At 32.1% G+C, this 18,615-nt stretch overlaps 3 protein-coding genes across 5 annotated transcripts; all 3 read right to left on the reverse strand.

Moving 5' to 3' along the window:
* Positions 1-408: 408 nt before the first annotated feature.
* Positions 409-4,651, reverse strand: LOC145317507 (stromal cell-derived factor 2). Its single transcript, XM_080158615.1, has 4 exons — positions 4,507-4,651; positions 4,010-4,142; positions 2,526-2,687; positions 409-1,128 (listed from the first exon to the last, which is right to left on the reverse strand). Exons 1-4 carry the CDS (start codon positions 4,560-4,562, stop codon positions 835-837), a joined length of 645 nt encoding a protein of 214 aa, XP_080014741.1. The 5' UTR covers positions 4,563-4,651; the 3' UTR covers positions 409-834.
* Positions 4,571-7,886, reverse strand: LOC145317504 (serine/threonine-protein phosphatase 2A regulatory subunit B'' subunit gamma-like). Of its 3 annotated transcripts, none has more exons than XR_013879014.1 (4): positions 7,299-7,886; positions 6,741-6,856; positions 4,922-6,164; positions 4,571-4,787 (listed from the first exon to the last, which is right to left on the reverse strand). XR_013879014.1 is itself a non-coding variant. In XM_080158613.1 (3 exons), the coding sequence occupies exons 1-3, from the start codon at positions 7,431-7,433 to the stop codon at positions 5,036-5,038; spliced, it is 1,380 nt and encodes a 459-aa protein (XP_080014739.1). In that variant the 5' UTR covers positions 7,434-7,886; the 3' UTR covers positions 4,571-5,035. The 3 variants fall into 3 exon arrangements, 1 of the variants encoding a protein (XP_080014739.1); XR_013879013.1 differs by having other exon boundaries at positions 4,571-4,819; XM_080158613.1 differs by having other exon boundaries at positions 4,571-6,164.
* Positions 7,887-8,582: 696 nt separating this feature from the next.
* LOC145317505 (PDZ and LIM domain protein 1-like) lies at positions 8,583-18,615 on the reverse strand. Its single transcript, XM_080158614.1, has 9 exons — positions 18,575-18,615; positions 15,015-15,066; positions 11,967-12,050; positions 11,346-11,437; positions 10,412-10,532; positions 9,893-9,988; positions 9,428-9,494; positions 9,084-9,151; positions 8,583-8,795 (listed from the first exon to the last, which is right to left on the reverse strand). The coding sequence occupies exons 1-9, from the start codon at positions 18,607-18,609 to the stop codon at positions 8,760-8,762; spliced, it is 651 nt and encodes a 216-aa protein (XP_080014740.1). The 5' UTR covers positions 18,610-18,615; the 3' UTR covers positions 8,583-8,759.

Below are 18,615 nucleotides of genomic sequence, written 5' to 3' on the forward strand. Positions count from 1 at the left end.
TAACATTCTAGATGAGAAAAATCCCCTAAACTCTAATAAAGACACTTAAATAAATCTTCTAAAATTTGTCTTATTGTTATTACCAATGAAAATAAACTAACTTAAAACAAATAATATCATTTTCAAGTAAAGTTTCAAACCCGATTACTATCCAGTGGATTAGAACCCGTAATCAGCCATACTGAAAAACCAAGTATAGCATCGAGTTACAGACAATTTCCCTTGAATATTATAATAAAAATCATAAAAACAATACCAGATTTGTTAGACAAGGCATTCGGCCTCTCGGAGCTAACAAGGCTGGTTTAATCTTACAACTTTTCATTTTAATATCTGTGGAAAGCTGTCTATAATACGATGCGATAAATGACTATTACTACATGAAATATTAAAATCAACATACAACTATTTAATTAACAGACATGTATTATGAACAAAACAAACTTCAGCTCTTGTAAACTAATAAAATTATAAGAGCTAACTTAAATAACAAAATTAATATTAGTGATATCACAGCTATTTAGTGCAATTTAGTTTGAAATATTATTTCCTTTAGAAACTTGAAATAAAACTCCCTCTAAACTAATTCCCTTAGGTATTTCAATTATCAAAAAAATATTCCCTTGAAATAAAAAAAAATACTATCAAAGAAAGAAAAACCTAATATCTTTCAGGAAGAATATCAAAATTATTAAAAGATAGGTAAACAACACAACAGGACACTAGATTACTTGAAAATGTTTTGAGATGAAGACAGGGCAAAAATATTCACAATATTGAGTCATTTAATGTCTTGCAAGTATTGAATTATGGTAAGACTCCCATGTAAACTTTTCACAACTCGTCATGAGATCCAGAAGATTTAATGGGGTTGAAATCAGACTTGTGGATGTAGATCCCCTCCTGAACCCTCCAGTCAGTGTAAGCGTCAGGTCCGAACCGTCCGACAATTTCGTACTGGCCGCTGATGGGCCGGCCAAATGTTTGACCACTGGTTGCCAGGTAAGCTCCTGTGTCCTGATGCTTCAGCATGACCTTGTCGTCCCTGTTCCAAAATTGTCCCTCGCACATAACCTTCCAGATGTCACCAGAATCGCCGACACCACCGTCGCCAAAGCATGAAACTTCCTGTAAAAATATACTATTTCAATCCTTAATAACTTGAGGAGTTATAAACCTTCCCAGGACCTATGAGAAGCTACCCTGTAAAGGAGAAACCGATCGATTCAGCGGTTAGCGAGATCCTTCAGTACAGACAAACAGATACCCAGCTAAACTTAAAAAAAGGTAGCATGCTACGTTGTTCGATATCTCAAATGGTAGCTTGTGAATTACCACCTAATATTTTGGTGATAAACGTTGGAAAATCGGCCTTTCAAGCAAAAGGTAGCATGCGAGTTCGCCATCGATATCGTAGCATAATGCTGCTCTCTATTCGGTTCTTTCTAAAGTATAAAAGCCTCTCAGCTCTTATTTCTCACTTTTTCTATTTTTATCCTCTTAATCACTCTCTCTCTCTCTTTTAATTTATGCTACTATTGTGCGACTTCGCTTCATACTCTGCTACGATATCGATGGCGAACTCGCATGCTACCTTTTGCTTGAAAGGCCGATTTTCCAACGTTTATCGCCAAAAAATTAGGTGTTAATTCATGGCGAATGGGTTTCGAGGTAGCATAGGACTCGGTACATATATTGCACGATCTCGAAGGCGACTCTATGGCGATATATATCTTGCTGGGAAGGGTAACTTATTGTCTTTCATTGTCGAGCTTTCTTATTGTTCTCTTTTTGCTAAGGACAGTTGATTTAACATAGGTTCAATCATGTTTTTGACCATAACTATATCAAAAATGCCTACAAAACAGACCTCTCATTAACTGAATCAAACTTTAAAAATAAGAGAAAAGTTTTAAAAGTATTTTTAGTTCTATGACATTCGTGAATTTAAAAGTTAACACCGTAAATTGCATATTTGTTGTATTTTCATAAAGGGAGGGGGGTTAATACAACCATCCCGTAATCAATGTATAAATGGCACTTAAAATTCGAATTTCGATCTGAAATTTTGCATGGGTAATCCTTGGTAGGTCTATTTTTTAGTATTTCAATTTTCCTTAAAATAGAAAGATTTTTCAAATGACTACTTTTGTTTGTAAACAACCTAAATGAGTATCTCAGGTCGAAAATGGTCTGTTTTGTAAGCATTTATGACAGAATGATAGTCAAATATATGATTGAACATATATAATAAGTTGAAGGCAGGGAGAGTCAGAGAAGAGACATTGGGTTGTTTATTACACTAGTCTTAAAAGTTTTGTAACAACATTTTCTAATTCGCTGGCTTGACAACTTTGGAAGTTTATGTAATTTTGATTTGATTGTTCATTAAGTTGAGTGTCTAAACGTATAAACCACTAATTGTACTCTATAAAATGGTAATTTTGTCTAACACCTTAAGGAAAGTACATCAATTTATCAGCATTTGTCTTATCCCTTTAGATCCCTGAGTTGAAGGACCTTACCTGGTCACTGGACAACGGACTTGAGAAATGGTGTGAGTGAAGATTTTTCTTGGTTGTTAAATGTTCTAGTCTAATTTTTTCTCCACATTCTATAGGCTCCCCACGAGAACACACCTCTTTCTCATTCACTCCCTTCACTACCCAATGACTGTTAACGTCCTCCTACAAAAAATCAGGGCGTTTCAAAAAAACTGCGTTTTCCAAATTTGGGAAACAACCATTAGGAGTACAAAAAAATAATTATATGTCAATATTCTCTATAAAAATATGCATCAAAATTGTTACAGGTGTTTTTTAATATCTCTGAAAATAACGGCGCATTTTAAAGCATAAATATTTCAGAACATGCGTATGATGCTTTTTTCTGGTAGAATTTTGTGCCTTAATGTTGGTTTTCAAAATTTTATTCACTTGAAAACAACATCTTAATACGGCCAACACAATTTTCTACCAATTACACTAACTATTTCATTTAAAATTCCCTCACAGAAAACAAATATTCAGTTTTTCTTTTGTATACTTAAGAAACATGACCTTAAAAATTGCTCATGTTCGTAAATCCCCACCCCTCATTTATTCCTATAATCCTTTAATTTGATTGACAGGTTAAGATATAAACTCATAATTTATCCATAATTTGTAATTAAATGCTTTAATAAAAAAATCCAAACTTCAATAACTTTTTTGTCTTTAGAGATTTTTTGTCAAATAAAAAGGAGATTTTTTTTTTTACTATAACCTACGTTTTAAAGAAGATTCTTTTACTGCAAATGCATCACAATCAAGAAATGTGAAAAATGACAAATTGCAGTTTCTTAAAAATGCTTTTGTGAGGAGCTAAAAAGCATTTCACCTTTAAAACTCATTAAGGTACTTTTCTTATACCTTTTTCTAAATCAATATGGAAATTCTACGATTTTTTTTATACATAATAAAAGAGTTATTTTAATTTTTCTTGCACAACATTTTTCACATAAAGCATTTTTGGAAACTATGTACCTATCATAGAGGCCGTATTTTTAGAGATAATGAAAAACACCTTTTATAAATTTGATGTACTTTTTTACAGAGAATAAGGACATATAATTGTTTTTTCTGTATCCGTTCTTGTAGTGTCAGAAAAACGAAAAACGCAGTTTTTTCTGAAACACCGTGTAAATAAATTGTTGATCATTTAATATAAAATAATGAACTTTCAACTAAAAGAAAAACTAAAATCTCAGTAAATAGAATGAAAAAGATTTTTTACTTTAAGTATTTCTAACCTGATCAAAACAAGGAAGTTTCATATTTTTTCATTTTTTATTCCACTTTTTCTTTTAATCTAGATTATCCCCAACAGGGGTGTGTGATGGTTTAGTCTTTCCCAAAAAGAATTTTTTGACTGTAACAAAGTCTAAAATGCTCCTACTGAAAAGGTTACTAGTACATCTGCCTTGTTTTAACTCCCAAAATTAACTTGAACGATTTAGGTAGATACTTACAGAGGTGCTGACACCCGTGACTGATTGTTGTCCTGACCCGGATCCATATTTAACATCATGACTGTGTAATCTAACTTTATGTGCCAGGTTCAATAATTTAATAACACTTCCACAGCTAACATCTCTTCCTTCCCTAAATACAAGTTTAAATTTTTACATATTTTTTTGACAAACTTGCGTACATCCTTTAAACACACGTTAATTTAGACTTTGAAAAAAACCTGCAAGATTTTTGAGTTAAAGATATTAGAAACCTTCTAATAAGATAAGTATTATTTCTTTGGAATAAACAATTAAGGAATATTATGTAAATGCGACGTCTTTTTTAATATTTATTCTCAAAATATGAGCGTATTGTTCCAAAATTTTTAGTTAGCAGAGTCGTTTATTCTTAAATAAAGAATCATCCTTCAGAAAATAATATAACGATTAATGAATACATTACACATGTTATGTAGGTATTTTATTTTAGTGGTTTAAAAAGAAAAAAATTTTACCTGCTTTGAACAAAAGGAAGAATGAAACTTAATACTGATATCAGACTAATATACATTATGACTATCTGAAACGAATGTATTTATGGCAACTAATAATTTAGTATTACAGTAAAGATTTGTGATTTCGTGGTCTGAATGAGATCTTTGTTTTTTTTTCTGGACAGGTACATGTGTAGATTTAATACAAAAGGTGTAACAATATAAAAAATCAATAACTTTCATTCCAGTATGGCATCGAAACCGATTAACATCCGCTGGATTAGAACCAGGTCTTAGCCATACTGAAAAATAATGTTTAACATCGTATTACAGACTATTTTTCACGAACATTAAAATAAAAAAACTTAAAACAGAAATACTTTTTTTAATCTTAAAATTTTTCATTTTAATATCCACGGATAGCTGTCTATGATACGATGTGATGAATAATCTATATGGTTGTCGGATTACAGTGTTTTTTATATGATCTTTAAATTCCGGCCTAAATGATAAACCCTTCTTCTGTGTCTTGAGCATCATCATGTTGGTGTCAAGTTTCCTCGCCTCCGTCACCAGGATCCACCACCAGTACCTCCCTGTTCTCATAACTCCAGAATCCATTCAGATCAGTTAATATTGAAATAACAGTGTCCCCATGACCACTGCGGACCAAATCGGCCATAGTAATCTTTAAAGGATCCTGTGGCTTCACCATGTCAAATATTTCATCCTTGACATCGTGAAATAGAACAGGTTCTTGATTATGTTCCCGCATTTGCTGTTGGATAGCTCGGAAAAAGTAGTTCAGGGAATAAACAGACAAGAAGCCTTCATGGCGAACATCTAATATTCTAAATAGATATTGTATGGATTGTGGTTCTTTTTTATTTTCCATTGCAAGAACAAATTCTAGATAAGTTTTATAATCCATTTCCCCCTCATAAGTAAGGCATTCTTGAAATACTCTCTCAACAAACACAGGAGTCAGTGTACCTGTTCCATATTTCATTAACTCCTTTTTGCTCAGCATACCATTATGATCAGTGTCAAGATTCAAGTATTGGCCATAGACACGAAGAGCTGATGGAGCAGAAAACCAGTTTGAATCCTGCGCATCCTTGGGGAGATCTGTGTCACGAAGCTCAAGTAAATCATCGAGAAAGGAGCAAGCCAACACATCTTGAATTCTAATTTTACCAGTGCGCAAGGAGTCTAGAAAGAAGAAAAACTTTCTTGCCGCTGTACAAACATAAAAAGAATGAAAAGATTTTTCTAACCCATCTAATTGTGGTAGAGTCTCAATTAACTCTAATATATAGTTTTCTAAATCGGTCTCCCGCAAGAATCCTTGTCCCGTGACGTCATACAAACTAAGTCCGACTCGTGTTTGATGCAGCCAAACCTTCCTCATGACATAATTAAACAATGCCATGATAGAGATTCTTCCCATTCTGTCTCCTTGCTGAAGCTTGGCAAATAATGTCGGTGTAAAATACTGAGAACATTTTTCACTCACAAGCCTCGACACAGCTTTGAACTGCGTGTAGCTCAACATCTGTTCTTCTCCAACCAAGGGAGGGGTTGAATGAGTATCTAAAAGTCCCCAGAGTTCTTTAAGTTCAGTGTTGTCAAGTAAGTTACGTGACCTTCTCTGAAGAAAATGGGCTCTTGCCTCCTCCCTAAAAGTGAGCAGAGTATTAAAAAACACATTTCAAAAATAATATTCATGGGTAAAGGGTGTACATAATTATCTGACTAACATTTTAAAGATATTGATATATTAATATACTAGCGACTAGTACTACGCCCCTAGAGGCCTCTAGGGACACGTAAAATTGTTTCTTTTCAATCACTTTTAAAATCAGCTACCTATTTACCAAAAATAATTTTTTGGCCGATAGATGGTGTTAGTTAGGTATGTTTTTAGCAAATTGGAAAAATGTCTTCAAGTCGGCGTTTTTTAATTATTTTTTGTTTTTGTCGATTTCTCTAGGGAGGGTGTGGTACCCTCTCCCAAAATAGTTATAAACCTTCCCGGGACCTATGAGAAGCTACCCTGTTAAGAAGAACCCGATCGGTTCAGCAGTTAGCGAGATCCTTCGGTAAACTAAAAACATAAAAACACACACACACAGACATCCTGTTACTTTATTATAAGGATTTTGAAATTGTTGAACTAAAATGTTTGGAGTAAATACAATACATCATTGTCATATCTTCAAGTTAGAATATAATCTAAGTCATATTTCATTTACCTTAATTTTTGCTGCAAAATATCCTCTTCTTTGGGTAAAGGTTTGTAAAATGTTGGTATTATTTTGTAGGTTCCTTCATTCTTCGGCAAATTATCAGTTAAAGCTAAATATTCCTCCTAAAACAAAAATATATCATAGGTGGCTAATTTTTTGGTTCATTAAATTTCTCCTGTTTCTTTTTAATGGCAGTTTTAACTTTTAAATATAGTAAAAAATAGTAAAAGAAATTAATGAAAATGCAATGGATTTTAGTTTGGAGAACCTTAGTACGTGGCCTAGGTATGCTCTACAAAGAAGAGATCAATGGCAATGCTAATGCAATGGATTTTAGTGTCTTTTTAGCAAACATTTTGAGTTGTTTAATAGTCAAATTATGATTAAGATGACAATTATTCCATTACGTCTCAGATTTATTGCCGCTAAATTAAAAACAGGTTACATGCATGTTTACTTAAAAAATGTGAAATACTTAATGTGCTATAGAAAGTTGTCCCCGAAAAATAAATCATAATATTGCAATCAAAACAATAATTCGAAATAGAAGAATATTATTCTTACTCTGAACAATTCCTCTTCATCTACAGGTTTACTATTCTTTGGCGTTGCTTTAATTGCAGCCTGTAATTTTTCTTTCATAATTTCTGCCATTTTCTTAATTGCAATTATTTCATTCTGAAATCCATATGAAAACATAATTATTAATAGAATTAAAGGTAAATACGAAAAAATGCTAAAAGAACAACCATGAGATATAAAACATTAATAATATTGATCTGATCTCCCAAAATTTTCTTATTTGAAGTGTAAAAATATATACATGTTTGTTTGTCTTATCGTGTAGTGCAATGAAAAATTCCAATCTAGAATTTAAAATATCTTGAAGATAAACTTAAAGACAAAAAATAAGCTTGAAAAAGGGAAAGACCATTTCAAAATAACAATAAAAATTAGCTGCAATCGTTATGGAAACGAGAAATAGGTGAATGTACGTGTAAAACTATATAAAATAGGTTAGATAGAAATCTAACACAATATATTCATATTTTAAACTAGGTACTAAAAACATAATTAATTAATAAATATTAGATACTTTTCAATATCACAAATATATGAAGCACAATTATACAAACGAAATAACTTTTTTTAAGTTTAAAACTTGATAATTTTACTAAAAATTGAAATTGTATACAATGATTTGTTGTCTGCTTGAATGTTTTAATTTGTATTAATGTGATTGGAGGATTTCTTGGCGTGTGAGCCTCCTATTGGATAGAGTATTTTTGTTATTTTTACGCGGCATTAATTTCAGGATCGCGCTCGACCCTTTTTGAATAAGGATTTTAATATTTTTAGTTAGGAAAGGAAAATCGAATTGAAAATAATACTTACGTTCTCTTATTCGTTGGTTTAATAGTTGGGACTTGTTTATATCTTGAATAGCTGGTAAAAAATATACAATACAACTACAAAATAAATAAAAACAATAATTTTCATCTACATAATTTTGTTGATTACTTTTGTCTATCATAATTTGGGGTATGTCAACCTCTATCATTTTTTCCCATGCAATCTATCTAATTTTTTTCATAGATAAAGAATAAGAGCGTGCGCGCTTAATTTGATTTTGACTGACGGACCGAATGATTATACTTTTATATGTTCAGTGGTTATGAGATTCTTTTCATTGTGTTTCAGCATTCTATCTTTCCGAGCAGCCAAGTTAATTGAATTTATCACATTAAATATCCCCTACAACATTACCAACAGAAATCGGAAAATCACATTTCTTATGGATTAATAGACGAATTGTAAAGTAGCGTCGCTAATCAAAATTACACAACAAAAAATTAAAACTTTATTAATGAATATTTACAGAAATGATATGTATTATTTGTTTGTATGATCAAAATAGAATATAATTTTACAAGAAAAAAATGTTATATACAAAAATTTATTAGATTACAATTGTTAATCAGATGTGATATGTTATTTAAACAAAATTGAATTTGTATTGAGCTTTTAAGATGATCGTCCTCCTTCGTCTTGTTGAATAACCTTTAAAAAATAATAATTTAACATGCACCAAACAGTTTTAATAAATTTAACAAAATAGGGGTATAGATTCTTGCGTTACATCGCCTCTTAAGGGGCGTTTCATCGTATTTTCACAGTAGATTTTGATAGGTTATTTTAGGTTAGGTGATTGCCCCGCAAAGAATAGAAATAGGAGAAAAACTACTGAGAAAATACGACAAAACGCCCCTTTAGAGGCGATTTCACGAAAGAGAATATACCCCAAAATGGTTTTACTGCGGGTAAATTCTTCGTGGCCAGTTAAGTTACCTTATACGCGTTACTCTTGCTGGGATCAAATTTGAATCTATCTTTGGGTTTGTGTTCTGGTAGACGTCCTACATATTAACAACAATATCAATCACTGAATTTGGGCTAGCGGAAAGTGTCATGTGTGACGTCATAATAATCTCTTTTTTAGGGGTTTCATTTACCGCTTCTTCTCTCATCCTTCCTTTTTAGACGTATTTTTATGACATCACACATGACACTTTCCGCTGTTTCAAACGCCTTGATGTTTATTGGATGAATCTATATGCAAAAAATACTTTTCTATAAATTTCTTGTGCATACTAACATATATGAAGAACTTAGAAATTAAATTATTTTTATACCTGCCAATTCAAGACCACCTTTTTCTTTCATATCTTTCATTTCATCAATAGTATTTGTGCTATAAGCCTAAAATTACAAACAAAAAGTATTATTAATCAAATCATAATCAAGCACTTCATAATCAGTTTTTATCATAAAATTAAAATATTTTATGGTAAGTAAAAATTATTTTAAGACGCTTCGAAAAATAATTATCTATTGAATTTGGCATCATTTTCTTGGTATCTATAGATTATACAGCAAATTGGATCTGGCGAACCGAAAAGTAACCATAAAGTATTTTCTTAATGAGCCTTATATGGTATCCTTGAACAAGGATGACAACATCCATAAAAGCAAAGCTCTGAAATGTTAGGACAAACGGACATTAAAACTTGTAGAGTGTTACAAATGTATAAGCAGAATATTAATGCATAAGTCTAAACAAAATTGTAAGTAGATTTGTTGGAAAAAAATTGTGTAACCTCTATAGGGCAGTTGTACTGGTTGATCTCAATGCCCAAGTTGTTACCAACAGTTGTAAAGTTGTCAGGTTGGGGCAGGTGGCCCAGACCATGGTTCTGAAATTAAACATTTCCAAAGAAAATCACAAAAACAAAATTTCACTTTATTAAATTATTTGTTACCAGCGGCTGCGATCCTATCCTCTACCCTCTCCCAAAATAGTTATAAACCTTCCCGGGACCTATGAGAAGCTACCCTGTTAAGGAGAACCCGATCGGTTCAGCGGTTAGCGAGATCCTTCGGTAATCGGTACACACAAACAGACAAACAAACAGACATACAGACAGACAAACAGACATCCTGTTACTTTATTATAAGGATATACAAACAGACTTCATCATATTACTTTTATTTATTGGATTACATTTATTTTCTTTTTTTTCTCTTCTGAAATCTTTTTTTTTAATTTGTACAAACTGACCAGAAACATAAAGAATAGAGTATGTAAACAAAATATTATGAATAAACTATTTCTAGACCTGCATTGCATTTTCATAATAATCATCTCCAATAAATTTCTTTCTTTTGCAATGTTCTAAATCATCATCACCTCGCAGCCCAGGAAATATTTCTTCAAAGCTTGGTACAATATGATCACCTCTAAAATTTATTTGTAGAAATAGAGATGATGGAAAAAGGGCTTTTTATCACAAGAGTCTCCAAAGTTTTATAATAACATTTTTTTTTATTTGTTGGCTTAATAACTTTGGAGACTTTTAATGTATTTTGATTGGTTGATTTATTAAGTTGAGTACGCAAACGTTTCAACCACAAATTGCAATTATCAGAAGGGGTAATTTTGTGTATCAAAATTGGGGTTGTACATCAATTTATTGGCCATTGTCTTTTCCCTTTAGGTCCCTGATATAGAATATTATTGTAACCCCGGGATAAGGGAAGGTTTATCTGAAGGAAAACTATTTTATACCAACTTTATGCCAGCATTTTGCCAGACAAAAACTTAAATAAATATGACAAAACAGTTATTTTTCAGTATATTAATGTACTAAGCTTAGAGTTATTGGTTTTCACCATTAAAGAATACGTTGCATTATCATAATTTTCTTGTTTCGTCAAAATATCTGCAATGCTTTGGAGGACTCCTTTACAGAAATGGATTTTCACGGTTCGCACATAAGATAGATGGCTGAATTGTGCTTTGAAGATTCTAATATCTAATAAAGAGCTTTATTTGCAAATTCTTTTTGAATTATTAGCTTCGCTCATTATAAATGTTGTCATACTTGTTTTAATTGTTAATCTTACCCAGGGAGGGACTATATCGAATTTTGATTGTTTGGTTCATTATGCTAGTTTAACCATCCAAAGAAGGGATAATTTTTTGAATCATCATTGGGGATATATATCAATTTATCGGCCAATGACTTATCCCTTTAGATCCTTGAATCTTACCTTTCACACTCCAGAATCATATGCTGACCGCAAGATTTGATATCTCTGACACAATCCCCATGAGACATATTAAATACTGCTCGTCCATTTATCTAAAAGGAACCGAAGAGACTTAAAGGAAGCCTTCAAATTTGGGGTATTGGGTCTACTTGTGGCAGTCTTTCGGCGGTGTATTTCTTACAGACTTCCTTTAATGCTCGTATTTGTTAAATAGTGTGCTTTTTTGTAATTTCAGCACAATGTATGTCTCTTAAACTTGTGCTAAGAATATAATAAAAGAAGTTTTTAAAAAGGCAAAAATATTTTGTAGGAAAAAAAAAAGATTTGCGCATCGCACATGGAACTTTTTCACAAAAAAATGCATTTTAAAGCATATTGTATGATAGGTTAGGTTAAAGTAATGAGCTCTGCAAGGCTAGTACCCTGTTGAAAAAGAGTTACATTATCGGCCCATCGCAGAGTTATATAATTGTAATATTTTTTTTTAAATTTGAATTCAGGGGATGGGCTAATTAGGTGGTCAAAAAAAGGTTTGAGTGAAAGTAAACCTTTAAATACGATTAGGAAGGATTTACATACAGGCCTTGATTATAGAGTAGCTTTGCTGCTTAAAAATCTTACTGAAATCAAATAATCCATTTTATGAAGACCAGCTCTGGATGCAGGAGTAGCTCGCTTCACGTTTGCTATCTTCACTGTTGTGCCCTAAACCACAACTTTTAATCAGGGATCTAAAAGGAATAAGACAATGGCCGATAAATTAATGTACATTGTACATCCCTAATGATGATACACAAAATTACCCCCTTCTGTAGATTAAAATAAGTTGTTGAAAAGTATGATCACTCAACTTATTAAATCAACCAATCAAAGTCCTCGAAATGTTAAGCTAACGAATTAAAAAAAGTAAACATGAAACTTTGAGGACTAGTGTAATAAACAGCACATTGTCCCCTCTTTCTCTGACTTTTAATAGTCAAGTTTTTTCTACAATTTAGTTTACATGTCCGTCCTCATACCGCATAAAAAAACTAGTATCTGTACCTTTATTATCATATGGTCTGCATATACATTGATTTTCTTCAGCAAGAAAATAAATTTTGGTTCGGGATTCTACTAAATTTTTTTGTCAGTCCAAAATGTGTCATGTTCGTTTGTCCCTTTGTTTGGCTTGTCTTTAACATTAACGGTTGTGTTTTCATATATCCTCTTTAAATAAATAGTGATTTTCAGGGGATTATTTTTTTTTAAATTCGCATAATGATATAAATCGAATTGGCATGTGAAAAAAACTTAAGCCAACCCCAAAAAATTTTGATTATCAGAAAATAACAATTAATTGTGGTGGGTCAACCCATAGCTCTCCCATAGAGGAAAGACCAGTAGTAATATAAGTATTAATATATATCAGCCGCGCGTCAGCCGCGTGTGAGCCTCAGTGAAATCGTCATATTATAACTTTAAAATTCAGCTGGATGTCTACACCTGTTTCTAAACAGACAATCCATCTTTTTATAAAAAATATTTTTGCCCACAAGTGGGTTTAAATTTGAGTTTTGCGCGGCTGAGGCGCGGCTGCGGAGCCCAGATATATATACAATCCCAAAGAAGTAAATATTGTTGCATAATCCAAAAATATTTAACAAATCGACCTGGGTACAATAGATTAAGAATGTTAAGACCCCATGACAAAATTGGCCACATTTCTTATCTACACTTTCAACAGACAGATATTTGAATTTACTTCAGTTCTCTTGTGCGAGTAATCTCAAGTACTATTAGTAGTATTAGCCAAGTATCTCTAAAATTCTAAATGCCCGTCGGCCCATCAGATTTCTTTTATTCTTTGGCACTTATGTATGTTGTCATCCTTGTTTATATCTATAATACAAAGTAGAACGATGTCTGTCTGAGGCTTAGGTTCTCAATAACCGCTGAACTGATTTGGTTCTACTCTTCAGGGAATATACCTACTTGTCCTGTGATGGTTTCAGGCCATTTTTAGGGGGGTGGGACAACCCCACCTCCCCAAAAAAGTAAAAACCTTAACCTAATACCTCGAGTGTTTGGACAAAAAAGGAGAGATTTGGCTCCCCTTAGTTATTCTGGGTTGTTGGACCTGACATTAAAGTGTCATGGACAGCATCCCCGCCCATATCCATTAAATATAAGGTAAGCCACACAAGTAAACAGAATACTATTCAACTTCCCCCCACTCTTGAACTCACTCACACTAAATTCTTTTCTTAAATTTCTCTGCGACAATTTGTAAACAAAAATAAAACAACAAAGAAAATGTTTCTATTTTAGTATCAAGGGTGCACTGAAAGTATTTTCCAGTATGGCTTCAAATTAATATTCACTGGATTAGAGCCGATTCTCAGCTTTACTGAAAATCACATATTGAATCGTCGTACTACAGCTAAATTTACACGAATATTAAAATAAAAATAATAAAATGAATACCAGTTTTGTTGGCCAGAGCCTTCGGCTTCTCGGGGCTAACAAAACTGGTTTTAATTTTATAATTTTGCATTTTGATATCTGCGTTAAATAACTATTATTGATTTTTTTACTCAATTCCAGTGAAATATCCTGTAAAATTAACTTTTACTTAAAAAGTTGAGGTGAAAATTTAAAGGTAAATTTTTTCTCTCTAAAATCTCATTATCTAACAAATTAACTGCAATCTGACTTCTTACAAGGACAAATACCTTCAACTGTAGCGAAATTATTTAACAAAGAAAATAAAGATAAATTGTATAAGTTAGATCATTGAGAACTAAGTTTGATTTTGTTATCTTATTATATAATGTAGTAAGAACTTCAATTTCGGAAGCCTAAGATTATATATTTTAAGATGATTGATAGTCTTTAGTTTTTTCAAATTCGAATACAGAGCCCCTAGAAGCAAGGGGCGCAATCAATAATATTCAAGAAAAGGAGGAAGCTCATTTGTTGGCTTAAAAATTTTTAATACTTTATTAAATCTTGATTGGTTGGTTCAAACTGGCAGTGCCTATACTTTTCAACCAAGAAGTTTGATACACAGTACGGGTAATACAACAATTATCTATCGATTAAGAAAAGAAGTAAAATATAGAGAAGCGTCGTTAAGAATAAACAAGGATGACAACGTACATCCATAAATTCGAAGCTCTGAAACGAAGGGTTAAACAAACATTAATAATTGTAGAGTGTCAGAGCTAAATAAGCAGAATATAAATGTATAAGTAGAAACAAAATTGTAAGTAAATTTGTTGCAAAACTTAACAAATACAGGATACTCTTTTAGGACATACTTACATTTTTAGGACTTGATTATAGATATGATTCGCTTATTATATTATTATTACCATTGTACTTTGTTGTAATCGGAACCAGTATACCAAAAATCAGATGAATAGGATAATTATATCTCTCAACCAAACTGTTGTCAAAAAGGTTTCAAAAATTAAATAGTACCTTACTGTTATGGGAATCTAAAAGCTAGGTTTGAAGTCGATAGGTCAATTCTAACTTGTCTGAATTAACGAAAAGAGCCAACCGTTACACGGAAAGAGCTAACTGTCCATGACGGACAGACGGACCGACCTTCTTTGACAATAGAAAAGCTTCGCTTTTAAAAAAAAATAAATAGAAGCTTAATTAGGAATAAAAATTACTTACAACATCTTTTCCACCTTGAATAGTAAATCCCCAGGGTATCGAAGGATGAGGCCTGAAATAATAAAACATTTTCAAAATTTATCTACATATCTGTTAAATTAATTAATGACCAAATCGTTCACTTTGTTATCGTAGCGAAGCTACTCTATAATTCGAAATTTCGGTCCGTCTGTAAGAAACAGTGTGAGAAAAGGTGAATTTCTTGGCTGCTATTCAAGACACACGGATAAAAATTTTTGTGATTAGTCCCTATACCAATGAGCGTCTAGTAAATTACTTACTTGGTCCGTCAATCTATGCTCTATGTGGTAATACAGTCATTTAATGTATTTTGAAAAAATATGATGTAATAGGCAGCTATTTTAGATAGACGGTTGTTTTTTTCGGGCATATAATTTTCTTATGAATAGGCATCTACTCTATGTTTTGTATATCTTACTTATTTTCGTTTTTTTAATGGATTCCATTTCATTTTTAAGTATTTGTCGGGGTATTTTAATTTACCCACCCTTCTAAAGAGAAATTGTAAATAAAATATATAAAATTAACCATTCATGAATTACTATCTAATAATTTCTCTGTTCAAAACCCGTTATACTTTAAAAGTTCAAAACATAGCTTCATGCGTCTGACATGACAGAGACGGTTAGGTACTATTTTGACATCTCTATGAATACTAAATGTTTATTGTTTACAGACTCGAGTAAGACAATAAAACATGTTGAATCAGTGCTTTTATTATCTAAGATATTTTTTCTTAAAGATTTAAAAATGCAAATAGACAGAAATATTTGCATTTTCTTTGCAGGGGTGAAAACAAACTAGCAGCTAAGCTACTCTTAAACAAAAGTCGTTCATTGTGGAGATGTGTAATTATTTATAGAAATAATCCAAAATATATCAAATTTTAAATTTTAAACTATATAAGAACTTAAGTAAATAAGATTAAGTTTAAAATTTGAAATATCTAAGTCAAAAAGAAGCGATGTAAAGTGTCATTTGTGACGTAAAAAAATACGTCTAAAAGGAGGGATGAGAGGAAGTGTGGGAAAGGAAACACATAAAAAAGAGCTGGATTTAGACGTATATAGACGTTTGCTAGAGACCTGGAGGATCAGGGCTTTAGGATCATACCTAGATCCCAATTAAGGCTAGAACAGCACAAATAAAGAAAAAAATATTCAATTGATAAAGTTTCAGTTTTTTTAGTTTCAACTCGATAATTATGTCAAATTTTACATGATTTTTCTATTTTACTCCAACATTTAAACTTTTTGATAGAGTTTAAATATAGTCTGTCCTTATAACTTGTGGTCACTTATGTAAAGAATTTTCCCTGTTTTGATATAATATTTAATTTTTATAATTATGTTGTTGAATTTGAAATGTATATTCTACTATGTTCTTCTAAAGGAAGAAAGTTGAATGTAGCCCAATCACAAACATTTTACTATTTATACATTTTCATCCATAGTAGGGAACCTTATTTATCTTTTAGCAAATTGCTATTTGCTCTTTTGTAGCGACTTGGCTACGTTACCCCTTCTCACTCTATTCTTTTACTCTAATATGTGGTCAACCTTAAACTTTCTTTGTGTGGTAGAGCATAGTGCATATTTGGTATGATATCAAGTTACAATTTACTCATGTGGATATGGGCAACCTTCAACTTTTTTTGTGTGGAAGAGCATTGTGTATTTTGTGTGATATCAAGTTAAGTTACAATTTACTAATGTGGAATATGGGCCACCTTCACCTTTCTTTGTGCGGGAGAGCATAGTGCATATTTGGTATGATATCAAGTTACAATTTACTAAAGTGGAATATGGGCCACCTTCACCTTTCTTTGTGCGGGAGAGCATAGTGCATATTTGGTATGATATCAAGTTACAATTTACTAAAGTGGAATATGGGCCACCTTCAACTTTCTTTGTGCGGGAGAGCATAGTGCATATTTGGTTTGATATCAAGTTACAATTTACTAATGTGGAATATAGGTCTCCTTCAACTTCCTTTGTGCGGGAGAGCAGAGTGTATTTGGTGTTTGGTATCAAGTTACAATTTACTAATGTGAAATATGGGCCACCTTTAACTTTCTTTGTGTGGAAGAGCATTGTGTATTTTGTGTGATATCAAGTTACAATTTACTAATGTGGAATATGGGCCACCTTCAACTTTCTTTGTGCGGGAGAGCATAGTGTATTTGGTGTTTGGTATCAAGTTACAATTTACTAATGTGAAATATGGGCCACCTTTAACTTCCTTTGTGCGGGAGAGCATAGTGCATATTTGGTTTGATATCAAGTTACAATTTACTAATGTGGAATATGGGCCACCTTCAACTTTCTTTGTGCGGGAGAGCAGAGTGTATTTTGTGTGATATCAAGTTACAATTTACTAATGTGGAATATAGGTCTCCTTCAACTTTCTTTGTGCGGGAGAGCAAAGTGTATTTGGTGTTTGGTATCAAGTTACAATTTACTAATGTGGAATATGGGCCACCTTCAACTTTCTTTGTATGGGAGAGCATTATGTATTTTGTGTGATATCAAGTTACAATTTACTCATGTAAATATGGGGCACCTTCAACTTTCTTCTTGTGGTAGAGCATAGTGCATATTTTGTATGATATCAAGTTTCAATTTACTAATGTGGAATGTCATTTGCTATTTACAATTCTTAGAAATTCTCTCTGTGAGGTGCTCTTCACTGTAAATTGATTTTCATTTTTTCAAATATTTCATAATAAATTAACCCAGGGATCTAAAGGGATAGGACAATGGCCAATAAATTGATGTCATCTATAATGACGATACACAAATTTTGTACACTCAACTTAATAAACCAACCAATCAGAATCCAATGAAAGACCCCAAAGTTGTTAAGTTTGCGAATAAGAAAACGTTATTCTAAAACTTTGGGGTCTAGTGTAATTAACAGCCCATTGTCCCTTCCCTCCCTGAAATTGACCATACTCTTTATATTTTTAAAATAAATCAAAACTGAGGAAAGCTTATTTATTTCTTTATACCTAACACCTGCAGGGGGCTCTAATCCTTTGGGGCTACAAAGTACCCAATATAACCCAATTTATTTCTTATTCTTTACTGTTTACTTTTTGCTTTATTTACCTAATCATTCAATAATTGGATGGAATTTTCCCTGAAAAAGCCTCATTGAACACAGAGGCTTTTTCCTAATCCTTAAAAGCATTGAAATATTATGGATTCTGAATGAAAATAATAACATCCCGAGAAATTAAGACATAAAACAAGGATGATAACATCCATAAGTAAGATCCTTAATTATAGGGAATGATGTCAAAAAGTTTCAGCTTTATATCTCTTATAGGAGCCAAAAAAAAAATCACCTTTTCTCCAATTTGTGTCTGACGGACAGACAAACGGACAGTATAGATGCTTCGCTACTAAAATTAATTACTATAGATTGAAAGGAAATGTGAAATTCTGTTTGTTTTACAATTTATAAATAAACATAAAAAATAATCATGATGTAACTGTTTTGTTACAATTTTTGGAAAGTAACATTTATTTTTTTACCTTTGAAGTTCAAATACTAGCATACTCTTCGGCATTTTGAT

This window comes from Acartia tonsa, chromosome 4 (genome assembly GCF_053477335.1).
Source record: "Acartia tonsa isolate MP-2025a chromosome 4, ASM5347733v1, whole genome shotgun sequence".
Lineage (NCBI taxonomy): Eukaryota > Metazoa > Arthropoda > Copepoda > Calanoida > Acartiidae > Acartia > Acartia tonsa.